The sequence below is a fragment of the Neolamprologus brichardi genome, chromosome 16 (genome assembly GCF_056152115.1).
Source record: "Neolamprologus brichardi isolate AB-2024 chromosome 16, ASM5615211v1, whole genome shotgun sequence".
NCBI lineage: Eukaryota > Metazoa > Chordata > Actinopteri > Cichliformes > Cichlidae > Neolamprologus > Neolamprologus brichardi.
The window spans coordinates 23114693-23131441 of NC_142119.1; the positions used below are offsets into that span (position 1 = coordinate 23114693).

General features: G+C 40.2%; 2 protein-coding genes across 2 annotated transcripts; both read right to left on the reverse strand.

Annotated features, from left to right (window-relative positions):
* Positions 1–2625: 2625 nt before the first annotated feature.
* cnmd (chondromodulin) lies at positions 2626–5814 on the reverse strand. The gene is made up of 7 exons (XM_006788401.3): positions 5698–5814; positions 5393–5536; positions 4689–4829; positions 4458–4571; positions 4179–4332; positions 3562–3752; positions 2626–3006 (listed from the first exon to the last, which is right to left on the reverse strand). Exons 1-7 carry the CDS (start codon positions 5755–5757, stop codon positions 2779–2781), a joined length of 1032 nt encoding a protein of 343 aa, XP_006788464.2. The 5' UTR covers positions 5758–5814; the 3' UTR covers positions 2626–2778.
* A 1589-nt stretch (positions 5815–7403) lies between these two features.
* On the reverse strand, positions 7404–11292 carry pcdh8.2 (protocadherin 8, tandem duplication 2). Its single transcript, XM_006788402.3, has 3 exons — positions 8704–11292; positions 8399–8597; positions 7404–8105 (listed from the first exon to the last, which is right to left on the reverse strand). The coding sequence occupies exons 1-3, from the start codon at positions 11167–11169 to the stop codon at positions 7792–7794; spliced, it is 2979 nt and encodes a 992-aa protein (XP_006788465.1). The 5' UTR covers positions 11170–11292; the 3' UTR covers positions 7404–7791.
* Positions 11293–16749: the final 5457 nt, after the last annotated feature.

Consider the following 16749-nt stretch of genomic DNA (forward strand, 5'->3'; position numbering starts at 1 on the left):
TGGCAAAAGGAAACAAGTTCTTTAGAAACAGGGCCTGAGGATAACAAAACTGCTGTTGTTCTGAGCTATGTATTTTTCTCAGTTTAAATGGCATTTTGAGTTGTTGCTTGTTATATATATATATATATATATATATATATATATATATATATATATATATATATATATATATATACGTTTTCTTTGGTCGTCATTTCTATTTGTCTAGCTTTTTATTGAGCTACAGTATCAACACATTCTGAGTGAAATTCAGTGGAAAATGACAAAAATACCATGCACATCGCCTGCTGTACCTCTGTCTGTAGAAAGGCTATACGTATTATCTATTGCCGTATTGAACTATAGCAGGTGGGAACAGTACACAAAAAGGTTCCTCCTTTGATGAATAATTTCAAGGTGTCTTTTACACCCGTATGTGCTGGCTGCCTGTGATTTCGAAGGATGAAATACTGTGCAGGATAGTCTTACAGCTGCCGTCAGGTCAGACATTACTGTTGTGCAGCAATCTGCAGTCCAAGTATAACTCCATTATTGAGGGGACTTTAAAATGGGAGCTGTGTGACACACAGCGGGATGATTTAGTTTAATGACCATGGCAGTGACAGCACTGTGATGGAAATTGGACTCCCCCTGCAAATTTACATCACTTGAGGGTACTTGGGGCTCTTTTAGCGGCTGCACTCCAGAGCACGAGCCATCAGGAGGTCCTGGATATGTCATGCTTGTCACCTTCCTTTAAGTGTATCTGTAGACGTGGGAGAGGGATTAATATTATATTGCCTACGGAAGCACAGAGGCCGTCTTATCAGCACTGCAGATGTGATAAGCACCTCTACCCCCATGAAAACCAAAAAGAAGGAAAAAAATCTCCAAGCAAAAAGACAAGCATCTCTCTGTGTTGTTTCCGCGCACCGCTTCTGAGTTTCAATGCAGCTTTAGTGGCAGATATGGTGTAATTTCACATCTGTTGTAATTTGATGTGCTGGGATCAACCTCTGTGAAATCGTCTTGATCACAACATGGCTCCTCTCAATTATTTAGAAAGTGGGCATATGGCTTTAGAGATTCTAATCTCATTTCTTTTGATTTTTGAGGTATTCGGAATAGGATACTACACCACAAGTCCCAGAAAGAGGTACTAAAAAAACAGTTTCTGTGATCATGTTTTCTGGAAGCTTTGCATTCAGCCTCTTTTCATAGAAAAAAAAATTTAATAAAAGAAAAAATGTCACTTTTATGGAAACATTTTCCATCATTGCCATGACACTCATCTCACATTAGTTCACATCAATGCAGATGTCAGTGTGCACAAATTGTATTGCCCTCAAACTGATTCTGAGCTGTGAATGGAAGTTATGGCAACCATTGCTGTCACATCAGTTTTATCAGAAAAACACGCAGTGGAACCATGGTAACAACATGTGACACAAAAAGCATCTACATCAAAGCCAGCATATACTGTAATTAGAATTTATTGAAGCCTGTCAGAAAAGGTACATGATCTGCTGAGCCTTTGGATTCAGTCCAGTGCCTTCCATTAAACACAGTACAGTGCATTAAGCCTGGCCATGACACGATACAAAAATGAATGCACTCATTTCTGAATCCGCAGCTGCAAATAGGAACATTACATGTATGCATTTCTGAATAATTGTATCTAAAAGAAATGTAGCATTCCTATCAAGATGAAAAACTTGTCATGTATAGTATATGATCATTGGCCACTTAGGTACATGCATTCAGCTGCTTTGTGTTAATGAAAATTTCTAATCAGCCAATAGTATGGCAACAATGGTCAAGATAACCTGATGAAGTTTAAACTAAGCAGTGACTTGTCAACCATGTGGTATGGTTGCTGGTTACAGGTCGGCTGGAACTGTTGATCTACTGGGAATTTCCTACGCAATCATCTTTAGGATTTACAGAGAAGGGGTTTTTTTTTTTTTTTTTTTAAGCGAAAATGTCCAGTGAGCATCAATTCTCTGGGTGAAAATGCACAACCTGAGTCTCTGTTTCTGCTGATACATTCGGATCATAGGGTCAGGTGTAAACACACATGAAAGCATGGATCTATATTGCTTTGAATCAATGGTTCAGGCTGTTGCTGTTGGTGATGTAATGGTGTGGGGGATGTTTTTTTTTCGCACACTTTGGGCCCTATAGTATCAAATGAGCTGAACTGATCAATTAAAGACCAGAGCCTACCTGGTCTTAAATGCCAATCTCTTTATCTTTATCTTTCTTTATCTTCTGATAGCTGCTTCCAATAGTATAACACCTAATGTCGCAAGGTTAAAATCATCTCAAGATATGTTTTCTTTTCTTTTTTTTAACTGAACAGTACGTTTACTCAAATGGTCTCCACAGTCACCAAATCTCAATGCAATAGAGCACCTTTGGGATGTGGTGTAACAGAAGGGATCACGGATGTGCAGCCAACAAATCTGCACAAACTGTATGATGTTGTCATGTCAATATGTCCAAAAATATTTTATCAATCTATGCCATGAAGAATTAAGGCGCCTCTGAGGGCAAAAGAAGGGTCAACCATGTACTAGTAAGGTGTACCTAATAAAGTGGCTGTGAATGTGGTATGGTATATATGCTACAATAAAAATGGTCACATTTCACACTTTGCATATCACGCTAGCAGGCATAGCTTTCTGGTAGATGCTAATAAAAAGAGAAATCTGATATTTGTGTGCAGATCTGAAAAAGAAGCTGAGCTGCAAAGCACACATGCGCACACACATTTGCTCACATATGTTGTGTGTTCTTTTACACAACTCCAAAAATGCGTGCCACCCACCAGCGACAAGGCATGATGACTCGACAAGCTACCTGGCACCCTCTGTAGTTGTAAGGCCAAGGCCAGTAGCCCCGCAGAGGCTCACACACTTTCTGGCAGTGAGTGTAGCTGCGTTGGCATTCGGAGCAGCAGATCCCCTGGTGGTCTAACATGATGTCAAAGGTCAGGGCGCTTTCCTCTCCGGCCCCTCTGCTGCGCTGCATTTAAAGGAACCAATGTTGATTTTTAATAGCAATCGTATTTAAGAAAAAAAAAAAAAAGAATATTTTTTTTAATATTCATTTGCAATTCAAATGTTTTGAAGAACTTCTCATCCTCTCAAGCATGTGACTGCAGTTCTTGAAGGCAGCATGAATTTTTATAACTGGTGGGAGTTTTCACTTCAGTTCATAAGTTCATCAAGTTGGAACGGCAGATATTACCCAAGTGACCTGTAATTACAGCTGCCAGTATGACACCTTAACAACAGCAGCAGTAAGTATGTACCTCCTACAGCTAGCATAAATACAGGAACCACTTAAACACATTTCCACGCCGTGAACTTCTATCAGTGTGAAAATACATTTAACAAGGCTGCCATCTTAAGAGTCCTGATGTAGTCCTCTATTAAAGTGTTGACAAAACAGAGAGACTTAAATTCATAATGAGCCTTAAAGGGTTGCTTCAAGGCTCTATATAAGCTTCTTGATCAAAAATTCACCAACTCTTGAGACTTGTTTACCATAAACAGCACTGTGGATGAAGAGACTCACTTGATAGGGGTTTTCGGGGTTGTCTGCTGACCCCACAGCTGACTGCGCCCCCTCCTCCTCTTCTTCCACAACTCTGGAGGTGTCATTCTCTGCGTGACTCACCAGGTCCCCCTCCTCGGCAGCTGCCTCAACCTCCTCCATGTTAAACTGCCGTTTGGCTCGATGCGTGTCTCTCTTTTTCCTCTCCCCATCTGTTAGAGCAGTCGCAAGAGGCAAGAGTATTGGGTCAACATACACAGGAAGCCATACATGTCCTCAGAGCTCAATCCTACATAGCTGGAGCTGTCTCAGATGTCTTGAATAATTAAATTAGCAGCAGTGATATCAAGCAGTCTTGCATATTTCAAGATCATTCTTTTTTAATACAAGACTCTGCGAGTCTTTTTTTGGTGTTGGGCTCTAAATGTGGTGTATGTTCAAGATGTTCGAGTGCCTCTCGAACATCTTGAACTCCAACTTCTAAGACAAGGCTGAAAATTTTACAAGTGTGTCAGCAGATAAGCAGGGCAAACATAACTAAGGTTTTAATAAGCAATGAGCAACATGCAGATTGATCGAAGGCCAGTCTTCCTAGATTATGATGCTATGTACAGCAACTAAACAGAACAGAAGGAAACCTTTTAGATATGTCGGTCTGAGCCAGTAAATGGGAAGCTCCCCACAAAGATCCAGAATTTTCTTGCTCAGAAACCTGGTGTCCTTCAGCGGCTGCTCTGCTGCAACCCAAATAAGGAACTCCTCATCAAAGCTCACTGGCATTAATTCATCTGTCTGATGGAGGGCGAAAAAAAGAGACACAATGTCCTTGAATTACTTAGAAGGAAATTTAAGCTTTAATCTATCTACTTTTTTTCTTTTCAATTTACAACGGTCTGTATCAAGTAGTTTGCACGTACCAGGTCAAACATCACCATCGCTTTGTCGTGAGCTCCCATGGGAGGAAGTTTGGCTTTGATTTGGGATTTTATATAGCACTTGTCTCCTCCAAAGAAGCGGATTCCAGTCACTCCCTGCACCAAATCACAGAGATGCCATGTTTACACTCAAGGCTTTGCGACTTTGCTAAGCACACAGAAGGTCTCAGCTGAGCTACCTCGGAAAGCGAGAACAAGGACAAACTTACTCACAATTTGAAAGTCATGAATTTCCACAGCTTCCTCAGCTCCACTCCCAGTTTTAAATCTCTCAAGATTGTTGTCAGAATCAATTTCCATGGAGCCCTCCCTCACCTCCCCGTTGATGTTCATACTGTAATGAACATTATAAACCTGGCAGCATTCAAAGTGGGATGTTAAAATGACTGATTAGTCGAGTTATGTAAATGACACAGTAGTGAACACGAGAGAAGAGAGATAGAAAACAAGCTTCACGTTGCTTGTGTTATTCCCCAGCACAGTCATCAGTCACAAAATCCTCTGTAGTTTTACCACACTGAGAATTTGAGTAAAGCACCACAGGAGATGCTGTTACAGACCTTGATGGGGATGTTTGCCCTACAGGTGAGCTCATTAGTACACAAATAAACATTACACTATTTCTTATAAGATGGAAATGAATTCCACGATCAATTTATGTAGTTTCTATGTGTTGGAAACAAAATTAAAGATGCATTTTTACTGTCCGAATTGTGATGGTTGTTGACGGCGCTTCCAAGAGATTAATATACATATCACAGAGCTGAAAACAACCATGCCCATTTAAATTTCCATCATTAAAGGATTCTGAAAAGTACTCGCGGCGTGCTCCTCACCAAAAGCATCCCTGTCACATTCACTCACAGATATTTGTTATTGATGGGGCAATGCAATAACTACCTTTTTTCAACGCTTACATTTTTATAGCTCCCCTTCTGCAGATAGAGAGTAGCCACGGATGCACACAACATTAAAACTGCACCAACAATGACAACCACGGCTCCAAATCTCAGGGGACGGCTGAGTGTAGCAGAGGTTGGTGTGCTGCAGGTGCTTTGTCCCTGAAAGTTCAGAGTAAGCAAAGTAAGAAGTGACACACACACTGAGCCAGGACAAGAGAAACATCCCTGGAAAGCTTTAGGTTTTCCTGAGTCGACAGCTTTATTAACATGTCACAGATGTCACTTCTATTTCTAATAAAAAGCTAATAAGGTTTCCTTACCGGAGGCCTGCAGTGCTCAAAACACCAAAATCCACAAGTTGTATTTTGCACTTTTTCCATAATCTCTCTTATTGTGTCTTGTATGAACCGTTCTCTGCTTGCTTCTCCTCCGAGAATCGGTTTGTCCACCAGAAGAGTTTTTTCTAGCCCTTAGGTGTGAATGACGTAGAGTTGATTTACTTCACTTGAGCAAAATTCTTCATCTGAATGTTACCTATATTTCCATAATGCTCAAAGCAAGGTGGCCACCCTGTGGTATCAAGCTAAAACAAGGCTTAAGCAGCTCTGAGTTCACGACAGACTGACTGGTGCTGTGTTTTATGGACAGGGATGCAATTGTTGGTCAAAGGGATGTTATGTGACCTTTGAGTCAGTGATTGTTTGGAAAAGAATATATAACCTGTCTCGACAGCTACAGATGAGGGACAGATTAAAGGGGGGGAAAAATGCCTTAAAGTCACTCAGTCGGGTGTTGGTACACTATGTGACACCACAGTTGCATCAGAATTCCTTTGTGTGCTCATTTGAGTTGAAATCTGGTGATTACACTGGCCATAACAAGAACACATTGATGATTTATTCCTAAATAGCAGAATTATTTTTAGATGCTGTGAATATATTATAATCATCAAACAATTCACTGACATATTGCCATTTTGGAAGAGACCATCCAGGATGGAAATGATGAAATTTATATCATAGCAGGGATTACTCTGAACAATGTCTTAGCTTTAATTTCTCCCTTTTCTCACCGTTCTGTGTTCTTGTATGTGTTTGCTGCCAATTTTCTGCATTTGGTTGGCTGGTAGAGATTCCAGATTAAAGTAATGCTCTATAATTCTAGTAAAACTTGAATAGAGAAGCTTTCATGCTCTTTGTAAGTCTTTATATTACGAGATGATACAAGAGGACACAGACTGGAAGTAATGTACACATTCATGCACGCACACACACACACATAGACATAACCTTTGCTGAATTATGAATTGTTTCATCTGACTAGAGGAGAAAGGACATTTTGCGGTGATGTAGTCTTTATCACAGCTTAAAGAAAATTGCATGAAAAGAGATTTAAATGTAAAGTGCTGCTGTTTCTTAGAAAAAGATAAAATCACAGTTTTAAAACCACATAAGCTGAGGGGCAATCACAAAAGATGAGGGGAATCTTTGACCATTAAAATAATGTGGTCACGGAATAGAAAAAATACTCTTATTACTTTAGAAACAATGATAAATCACTGTGTTCTTTACAATAGTTGACAATATCTACACAAAAACAAATATTGTTTGTTATATAACACTTTCATTTTTTTAAAAAACAGCCTGAATAATGGGGGTGTTGTTTTTTTTAATTCCCCGAGTGACTGTAAGTACATTTGACTGGCAATGCATTATTTGCATGCAAATTGAGGCAGCACAGTAAGTATATTGTGTACAATGACAAGACAGTGACATTGGCTTGTGCTTGTCATCAATTTTGCTGTGATGGTTGGAGAACCTCATTTTATTTATTGCAGCTCATAAGCCTTTAAGGGAAATTAAATGCATTCAGTTGGCTAATTGAGGTTATTCTGTATGCTTTGTGAATAGGACAAAAGGTTGTACTCTGCCTGTAAGATTACAGTTAGGCCCTACAAGCCCAGGATTTTTTAAACAAAAAAACAAAACAAAAAACAACTTCTCTTTATTAAATTTTAACTGTTTATTTGTGCAACAATGTGATAAAATCTACCACAAACATGGCAATCTTTCACGTTGATTGTTTTCCACAGCAGAAAGGCCCTTCTCAGCCTAAATGTCCACAGGTCATGCCCCTTAAATATTAACACATGCTTTTAAAAATTCATAATAAAATTCCTTTTTACATTGAATCATTATGAAAAATATATTATTAATAATGTAAAAAATCTTGCATATTACACATGATACAATGAACAGTCTTATATGAGTCAAAAGACACATGACTTACTACAAAACACTGCAACAGTCCAACATAGAGTCTATTAAGATTAAGAAGTATTATACAGTATAGAGACAGCACAGAGGAAAAAAAAATCTCCCTTAGTGACTGTTTGATCTGTCATTTAAGCTTACTTAAGTTTTTGTATACTCTGGGATGGAAATTTCGTCTGTTTCCTGTATTCTCGCTGGTGTCGGTGGACCAACGAGAATGTAATCAAATTCCTGGTGTTGAACTTTTTCATACACACTCTGAAGACCGCTGGTTTTGGGCATGTGAGGTGGGTAGTAGTTTTCCCTTCTAGTGTCCCTGGGAAGTGAAGCTGTCTTGGAAAATGTTGACAGATGGGGACCGCAGGCCAGGCTCGTGTTTGGTCTTGTAGCTGAAGGGCTCCAGCATCGGTCCGAGTGTCCCAGCACTTTGCACTCATTCGTACATGCCCAGAGACCTGTGGAAAACAGTGGTGCTGTCAGGATGTGATATGAATACAGTTGCTGGCTCACCTGGTTGAGCGTGTTTGATAAATGAAAGATCTCAGCTCAAGTCCAAATGATTCGTCACAATGCATCCAATGTACAGTTAAATCAGTCAAAATGTTACCAGTGCAGTGGTAGAGAGGTTATGTTTTTATTATATCCAGTTATAAACCACATAATCTCCTTTTTTTCTTTGTACCTCGAGAAACTGCTCACATATGCTGTTATTTGACTTATTTTCTCTCTAGATATGTGTTTCACTTACTGTTCGTTGGAGGTGACTCTTTTTTGTGCACATCTCCACTTATATCAGAATCGCTGTCATTGAAGTCACTGTCTCCTTTTCCACTGTCCTTGCCGCTGATGTGTGGATCTCTTGCTGAGATTGTTGTGAATGAATTGCCCTTCCATATTGTTATCGGCCTGACAGTTTCTTTCCCATATCCTGGTAGTGTAGAATATCCCTGCAGAGATTTAAACACATTCGTGGAGATTTTGAGTCTAAATACAAAGAAAACAAAAGAAAACAAAACAAGAAAACAAATTGGATTACCTTTTAAATGGACATACCTTTAATTTACCCTCCATAACCCTGTTGTTTGAATCAAACATCCCTGGTGTCTGTCTGCCATCCTCGCAGCCTGTCTCCATTGTGTTGCTGCTGGCCAATGGAGGATTCTCTGGAAATGGATGGGCATCAAACACTTTGCCTTTGTGGTTTTGATTTAATGAATCAATGTGTCCACTTTCAACTTTCTCCACATTTGGAATTTCTTCTTTATCATCACTTCCCCCATCCCCTGTCTCCTTTTTCCTGCGGCTGCAAATGGTTGTGATAAGAATGATAGCCACCAGGAGAACAGAGCAACTGCCTGCCAGGACGATGATTATGGCTACAGACATGTCCCATTCAAAGGGCTCCTCATTGCCATTTTGAGCTGAGGAAGGTGAACTTGGTAGAGCACCTTCTACGAAACTGAAATGTATTGTAGCTGTGGAGGTAAGTGCGGGGGATCCATTGTCAGCGACTGACACTGTGACTTTGACATTGTCTGCGATATCATACGTCAGCTGTCGACTCACGTGCACCTTGCCTGTGTCTTTGTTGATAGAGAAACCCAGGTGTCCCCCCTCGGTGATTTTATAGGACAGCTGTGCATTTATGCCTTCATCAGCATCTGTTGCCTTTATCTGGGTTACCACATAACCTGCAGGTGCATCTTTAGGCAGGAAAACTTCAGCAGATCCTTTGTAAAGGGGGGGCTCTATGATAGAAGGCTGGTTGTCATTTTGATCAACTATTTTTAATCTGATGACAGCTCTGCTCTGAAGCTGTGGTGACCCCCCATCACTTGCTTGAATGTGTACATCTAGCTGTTTCATAACTTCGTAATTAAAGCTTCTGAGTGCATATATAGAGCCAGACACTGAGTTAAGAGACACAAATGTGTTCACTGGGGATCCCATGATAACGCTCTCCACAAGCCTGTAAGTAATTTTCCCATTGTTGCCCAGATCCGCGTCGGTGGCCTCAACTGTGGTGATGTAAGCACCCGGAGCGTTGTTTTCTACCACTGAAACTTCATAGACAGCTTTAGCGAAGTGAGGGGCGTTGTCATTCTCGTCCGTGAGTCTTATGGTGTACTGAGTGATTTTTCTCAGTGGGGGTGACCCGAAATCCTCAGCCATGACTGTCAAGTTATACTCACTAATCCGCTCTCTGTCTAGGGCTGCTGCTGTAACTATCATGTAGCTGTCCTCGTACGCCTGTCGGAGTTTGAAATGGTCGTGGCCGTATAACGTGCAGTAGACTTGGCTGTTAACTCCAGAGTCTCTGTCCATGGTGCTGATGAGCGCCACCAGACTGTCCTTGTCTGCCGCCTCGCTGATGTATGCAATGCCAGTTGTAATGGAGGTCATAGGGGTGATGCTGATTTCTGGGGCATTGTCATTAACGTCGGTGACGTGAATTATGATTTTGCACACGGAGGGGGTGGGGTTGGGTCCCAGATCAGTCGCCTGCACGTCTAGCTCATAGGTGCTTTTGTCCTCAAAATCCACGGGGCCCCTGAGAGTGAGGCGACCTGATTTGTTATCCACTTGGAAAAGTTGTCGGATCTCATGAGAAACCTGTTTTCCGAACCCGTAAACGACCTCTCCGTTTAAGCCCTCATCAGCATCAACTGCGTTTAAGTCCAGTATAACAGTGCCGACAGGCGCGTCCTCTGGCAAACTGACTGAGAAACTATTTTGGTCGAAAACTGGACTGTTGTCATTAAAGTCGGTCACTTTTATAGTTATCTTTGTTGACCCCGATCGGTACGGATTTCCTCCGTCTGTGGCGACCAGCTCTACAGTGTATGATGATTGAGTCTCCCTGTCTAGCTCTTTCATTAGTACCAATTCCGCATATTTAACCCCATCCGCTCTCAGGAGCACATCAATGGTAAAATGACTGTTTACGGAAATTTGATAGCTTTGGATGTAGTTTGACCCGACATCAGCGTCCACAGCCGGGTCTAAAGGGACGCGGGACCCAACTGCTGCATTCTCTGAGATTTCCACTATAGACTCCTTGCTTGGAAACTCCGGAGAGTTGTCATTGATGTCCTTTATTTCCACCTCAACGTGAATCAATTTGTAGCGATCTTTTGAGAAATTAACCACGTCAAAAGTAATCAGACACTGTAGAGAATGTCTGCAGATTCTCTCCCTGTCAACTCGTTCTCCGACAGTGAGTTCCCCGTCGCTTTCTCTCACCCTGATGAATGAATCGTTGAATTGTTTCATCATCCTGAAATTGCTCTTGGAGGAATGAGACAGACTCAAGGACATGTCCTTGGCAAGGTTTCCGATGACCGTACCTGGTGCGTTCTCCTCATTGGTCTGATATCTGATAGTATTTCCCTCGGACCGAGCCCACGAGGCAAATAAAAATTGATGGATTGAGAATATTAAAATCCACCGGTGCCAATAAGTTTTAAATTTGCCTCCTATCATCTTCGTAGTAATCTTCCTCTCGGTAAGCAGCCTCATTGTGTGCAGGACAGAGCAGTTCACCTCTGGAGCGAGCTCTCCATCCAGCTCCCGCTTTTATGAACTGAAGTGTGCTGAAAGTGAAAGTTGCTTGCTCCTTGCGCGCAGCCAGTCAGATACGCTTGTTGCCTCGCCTTCAACAGCTCAAAATTCTGCAGTGGCGGGGTTTATACAGCTGCTGATGCTAATGAGACGAAGTGTGACCAATCCCTCGCTTTAGAATTAAAAATACCCCCTTATGAAAAAGGGGGGAAAAAAAGCTCTGAGCCTTTTCTTTTTTTTTTCTTCAGAGTGCACACTGAAGGAAGTTGCAAAACAGAAATAAGGGCAGAGAGATATGGCAGTCCTTGAAGATAGTTCCTGTAGTCTTTATCGTCTTATTACAGCCATTACCGAGTGATGGTTTTATTCAGCGAAAGCCTATTTCTTTTTCTTTTGATGTCTAGTGTATTTCTGTTGAGCGTGCCTGTGCGCGAGCAGATATGTGCAAGTGTGCGCGCTCTTACACAAATGGCTGCATACACTCACAACACCAGCTCAATTGTTTTTGGTGAACTGAGCAAGGTTTTTCTTCGGGGCTCAGTTAACACGAGAACAGTTTAATTATCTAGAGACAAATCCGCATTAAATTGTCTACGTCTCCCCTCTGAGTAAAGGGTGGCGCTATATTGATCTCTTGGTGTGGCAGGAGCTGAAATATTTTTTTCTTATAAGGGAAAATAAGACAAAGAGGAATATACAACCGCCTGCAGTCCTCAAATGTGTCAAATCAATCAATAAAAAGATACAAGTATACATTTTAGGGGTCTTTAGTCCTCTTTCTGTTGCTTCAGAAAGACAAAAATTAAATTGTATCTACAGGCACTTTGTTGCTAGCAGAAAAACACATCATTTGTTCCAATTTCTTTAATTGGATCTACAAAAATGTCAAAGATAGCACCGTTTGACAGGGATAAAATTTTATTTTTGCACCAACAAGGTGACTCCCAAGGATCTGCTAGGTCAAAACGGGGCATATCTTGGGCATATATCAACATGGTGTGCACTGTGTATTAAAAAAAAACAAAAAAAAAACAGAGGAAACTGGACAAATGGAAGATAAAAGCATATCTGCATCACATCTAAAATATCTACAGAGATGAGCAATATCTAAAGTCATGTCCTTAAAAAAAACCTGACATAATACCTGAGAGATGCATCTGCCCCTTTAGTTGATCCATCTATTGTTCCCTGAAAGCTCATCGGAAATGTTCTCAGTGGAAAGGCAGATGTCAACAAGCCATTTTAAAGCAATGGAACCAGAGAGAAAATCTTTAGATATGCCAAATTATACAATAATTGGGCTGAAAATCAGTGTTAACAAATTTTATTGAGTGATGGATTCAAGTTTAAAAGTCTTGGTTTGAAACATCATCAATATGCACAGAGGAGGTCAGAAAAGAGATACAATAATGAGTTTCTACTGCTATCTGTAAAACATAGTGGAGGCTCTGTCGTGGCTTGGAGTTGAATTTTTGCCAGTGCTTTCAGGGATTTGTCGAAACTGAACCTTACAGTAATCCCACACAATATTAGAAGCAATAATGCCAAACATAACTGTTTGGTTGTTTGGTATGGGAACACTGTTTAGTTATACAGACCTATTTTTACTTTACACTATGCTAAAAGCAGCAACGGCCCAGATGAGCATCTATTCTGCATCTAGTTAGCTATTATCATTTATTTTTGTGATTAGTGAGATTATAAAAAATATTAAAACTTAAGTAAGTGCTGAACAACAAAGCGTAATGTTAATACTTCTGATGTCTGCATCTATAATTCATTGAAAAAATAATTTTGGAGGGAATATTTATTTTGCTATTTGTCTCCCCTGCAGGCAGCCAGCAGCTACAGTCAGGTACTTGCATCACGTTACCTCTGCAGATGTTCCTTAAAATGGCAACTAAATCATTTCAGCCTCATGTGCTTCCAGTTGGATGCTTTTAGAAGAGTGGCTGTCATTTTCAGCTGGTACACAACATTTTAGTGGACATAACCACAAAGTCATAAACAAAGCAGAGAAAACAATTTATATAGGGCTTCAATTTTCTTCTTCTTTTTTATACTGCTTCTATAATCGTTTGAAATTCATTTCTTTCCCTCTAATAACACAAAGACAGAGTTAACTGTATACAGTACTTTCTGTGCAATTTTGGTTTGTGGCTCTTCATGGCACGGGCTGCAGCTCCTTAATTCTACTTAATGGAAATTTTATTGCTATAGCATACACTGGTATTTTAGACCACAAGGCACTACAAACATTATGGCCACAATTTGGGAAAAGGACTTCCATTTTTCAAGATGACTGCACAAATTTCTGACCATTAAGCAAGTGTTTCTCTATGTCTGAAATGGATGCACTTGAGTGGACTGCACAGAGCCCTTATCTCAAACCCTTCCAGCATCTTCGGGGTGAATGTGGAATGCAGAGTGTGAGACAGACCTTATCACTCACTATCTGTGTTGCATCTCAGCGATAACTTTGTGGCTGAATGAAAACAAATCCATAAGCCTTGTGAATAGCCTTTCCAGATGAGCAGAGGGAGATAAAGGCATGATATTAAAATTAATGTGCCCCTCTCCACTGTTCGTGAGTAACTTGTTGATATGATGTTCACATGCTTTCTTTAGGTATCCACATATTTTTAAACATGAAGTGAACTATGTAAGTATTTTAAGTGCTAACGTTTTGCACAGTACAACAACACTTTAATGTTTAACCCCAAACGTCAGCTTTTTGGATTGAGTCTGTAAACTACGACTTTGATTTAGTTTCCATTAAGTATGTGTGCAACCATATTAACTGTTTTCAGTGTTCTGCCGAGCTCCCGTGGGACCTTATTAATTATTAGAATGATAGAGTGCATTTTTGCAGTATAATTATGTTCTTGCATTTCTTTAGAGGATACATTGATTGGAGGATTCCTTGAAAACACAGTGCAACTGTTCTATTATCCAGCATCTGGATAGACATCCAACTACAATTAGTCTCTGACAATTTATAGCACTTCATGCTTATAACAAATCATCAGTCAGCTACGGAGTCCACAAGTGGCTATGGTTGAACTCCTTATAATATAATCTTATACAGTAATGCTAAAAGTGTGAATAATGATCAGAGACATTGCAAAGAGTCCACACAGACACAGTTAAATAGTTGTGGCTATAGTAAATAATAATGATAGATGAGCAATTTCATACTATATGCTTTGCAACACAGGGAGAACAAGTGTGCCAGAATGTTTTTCGCTCTTAAGGCAGATGGCATCGCACTGGGAAATAAACCATGCTTATATCATGCTTTGGTGTAGATGTTCTATTAAGACCGCAGTAAATGCAGATGCTGATTTACTTCTCCATCCTCTAATTAGATTCACTCCAAGGCTGCCAGTATTCTTTTTAAGCTGACATCATAATGACATTTCTACACACATCAGGTAATAGTTTTTACTAACAAAAAACAACACACACACAGACATACACAGGCATATATATGCACACACACACAATGAACAGGCAAAGTTAGAGACAAGCTTAAAGACCGCCCCCAACAAGGCAGACACTTCCTTCAGGAAGAGACAAAATTAGATTTAAAAGGGAAGTGCATGTGGCCTTATATTTGTCATGGTGGGAAAGAAGATAACAGAAAACAAGAAAGGTCACAACTATTTTCTTGACAGGATGTGGCAAGCCATAATAGTTTTGTATGGTGTTAATGCAATAGGTTGCTGAAGTGATATTAATGCAAGGCTATTACATTGAGGTGTGCATTTGTTAACTGTCCTCTTGTAGGACAGTCCTGTCCTTTTTATTGACTCACTCCATTAAATTTGAATCCAGAATCTGTGAGAATTTATAAAAGTTATTCTTCCTCCTAGATACATAATGTTTTTTTTGTATTATTAGCAGTTAAAATGACTCACAATGGATTTTTTAAACTACAATGCTGAGCAATTGGAAGGTCCTCATTTTGAAATGCTGTTTCTTCTTCTTCTTCTTTTCTATAAACCTGCCTGTGCCGTGGATATGGTCCAAAATTCATTTTACCTTGTTTTTTCAACAGCGCATTGTTGCCTTGTTACTTCTAAACAACACTGGCTGATCCAGATGTTGCTTTGCAGACTTCATACGTTGAGTTTTTTGATGAGGTCACAGGTAAGGCTTTCTTCTGGCCAATCTTACATGATGCAACATTACTTCTGTACTGGCTAAACCTTCCCTCAGGTCCTTCATGGTTTTATGGAGGTTTGCTTGACCAACAGACATGCATGCAGTTTTAGTAGAAAGGTCTTTCCAAGTCCTTTCTTTACTTCCACACTTGCCCATAACCGGTATTTGTTTATGACATTTTGCACAGTGGAAATTGCTACCTGGAAGAACTTTGAAAGCTTTTTTAGTGACTTTCTCTGCTTTGGAGACATCAGTTAGCTATAATTTTTTTTGTTCTCACTAGGGCACGGTGGTTAGCACTGGTGCCGCACAGCAAGAAGGTCCAGAGTTCAATTCCACCATCAGGCTGGGGTCTTTCTGTGTGGAGTTTGCATGTTCTCCCTGTGTTTGCGTGGGTTCCCTCCGGGTACTCCGGCTTCCTCCCACCGTCCAAAGACATGCAGTTTGTGGGGATAGGTTAATTGATTAATCTAAATTGCCCATAGGTGTGAATGCGGTAGTGAATGTGAGTGTGAATGGTTGTCTGTCCCTGTGTATTAGCCCTGTGACAGACTGGCGACATATCCAGGGTGTACCCTGCCTCTTGCCCTATGACAGCTGGGATAGGCTACAGCGCCCCCCGCGACCCTGAAAAGGATAAGCAGAAGCGGATGGATGGATGTTTTCACTAGTTGACAGCTCCTAACCTCAATTCTCGATTTGCTTTATAAGTCATAACAAGTCAGTTAAAGCAGAAGAAATTACTGTGTTACAGCAACAAATAAAGTGAAAAAAGTGATTAATTTATATATTATAAAACTATTTATTATAAAAACTATTATAAAAAAATAAACTATGTTAGAGACCATGTCAGAGAAAGGGTTCAGCTGCATGTCCACTATATGGTATGGTGTAGGGGTCCACATCCGTTCACAACAGCCACAGTCATTTGGTTAACCTTTTAACCTGATAATAGAGGACACCAAACACTGTGTTGATTTACACTGGTTTCAGACAGTAACAACAATGACAAATTCCTTCCGTGAGTAATATGGAAACATTCCAACAGCTGGCAGTACAATATTCAGGCTCCGCTTTGCCGCAACATGTCCAGGATGACACATCTTTTTAGTCGAGTCTGTTAAAGCAGAAAGTGTGTCTGAGACTTCACAAGTGGGTAGGGTGCCCACACCTTTGCAATGTATGTTTTTAATCCATTGAACGAAAGCAAAAAAACAAAGAATTTTTTTTTTTTTTTTTGCATGCACTAAGTTGCATAAGAAGGCTGAAAAATGGCTATTCTGTGTATGTTTGCTTAAAGAATTAAATTAGCTTGAATTTACTTGAATTTATATGAATTGGTGGTTGGCAACCATTGGTTGCTTTAGAAAA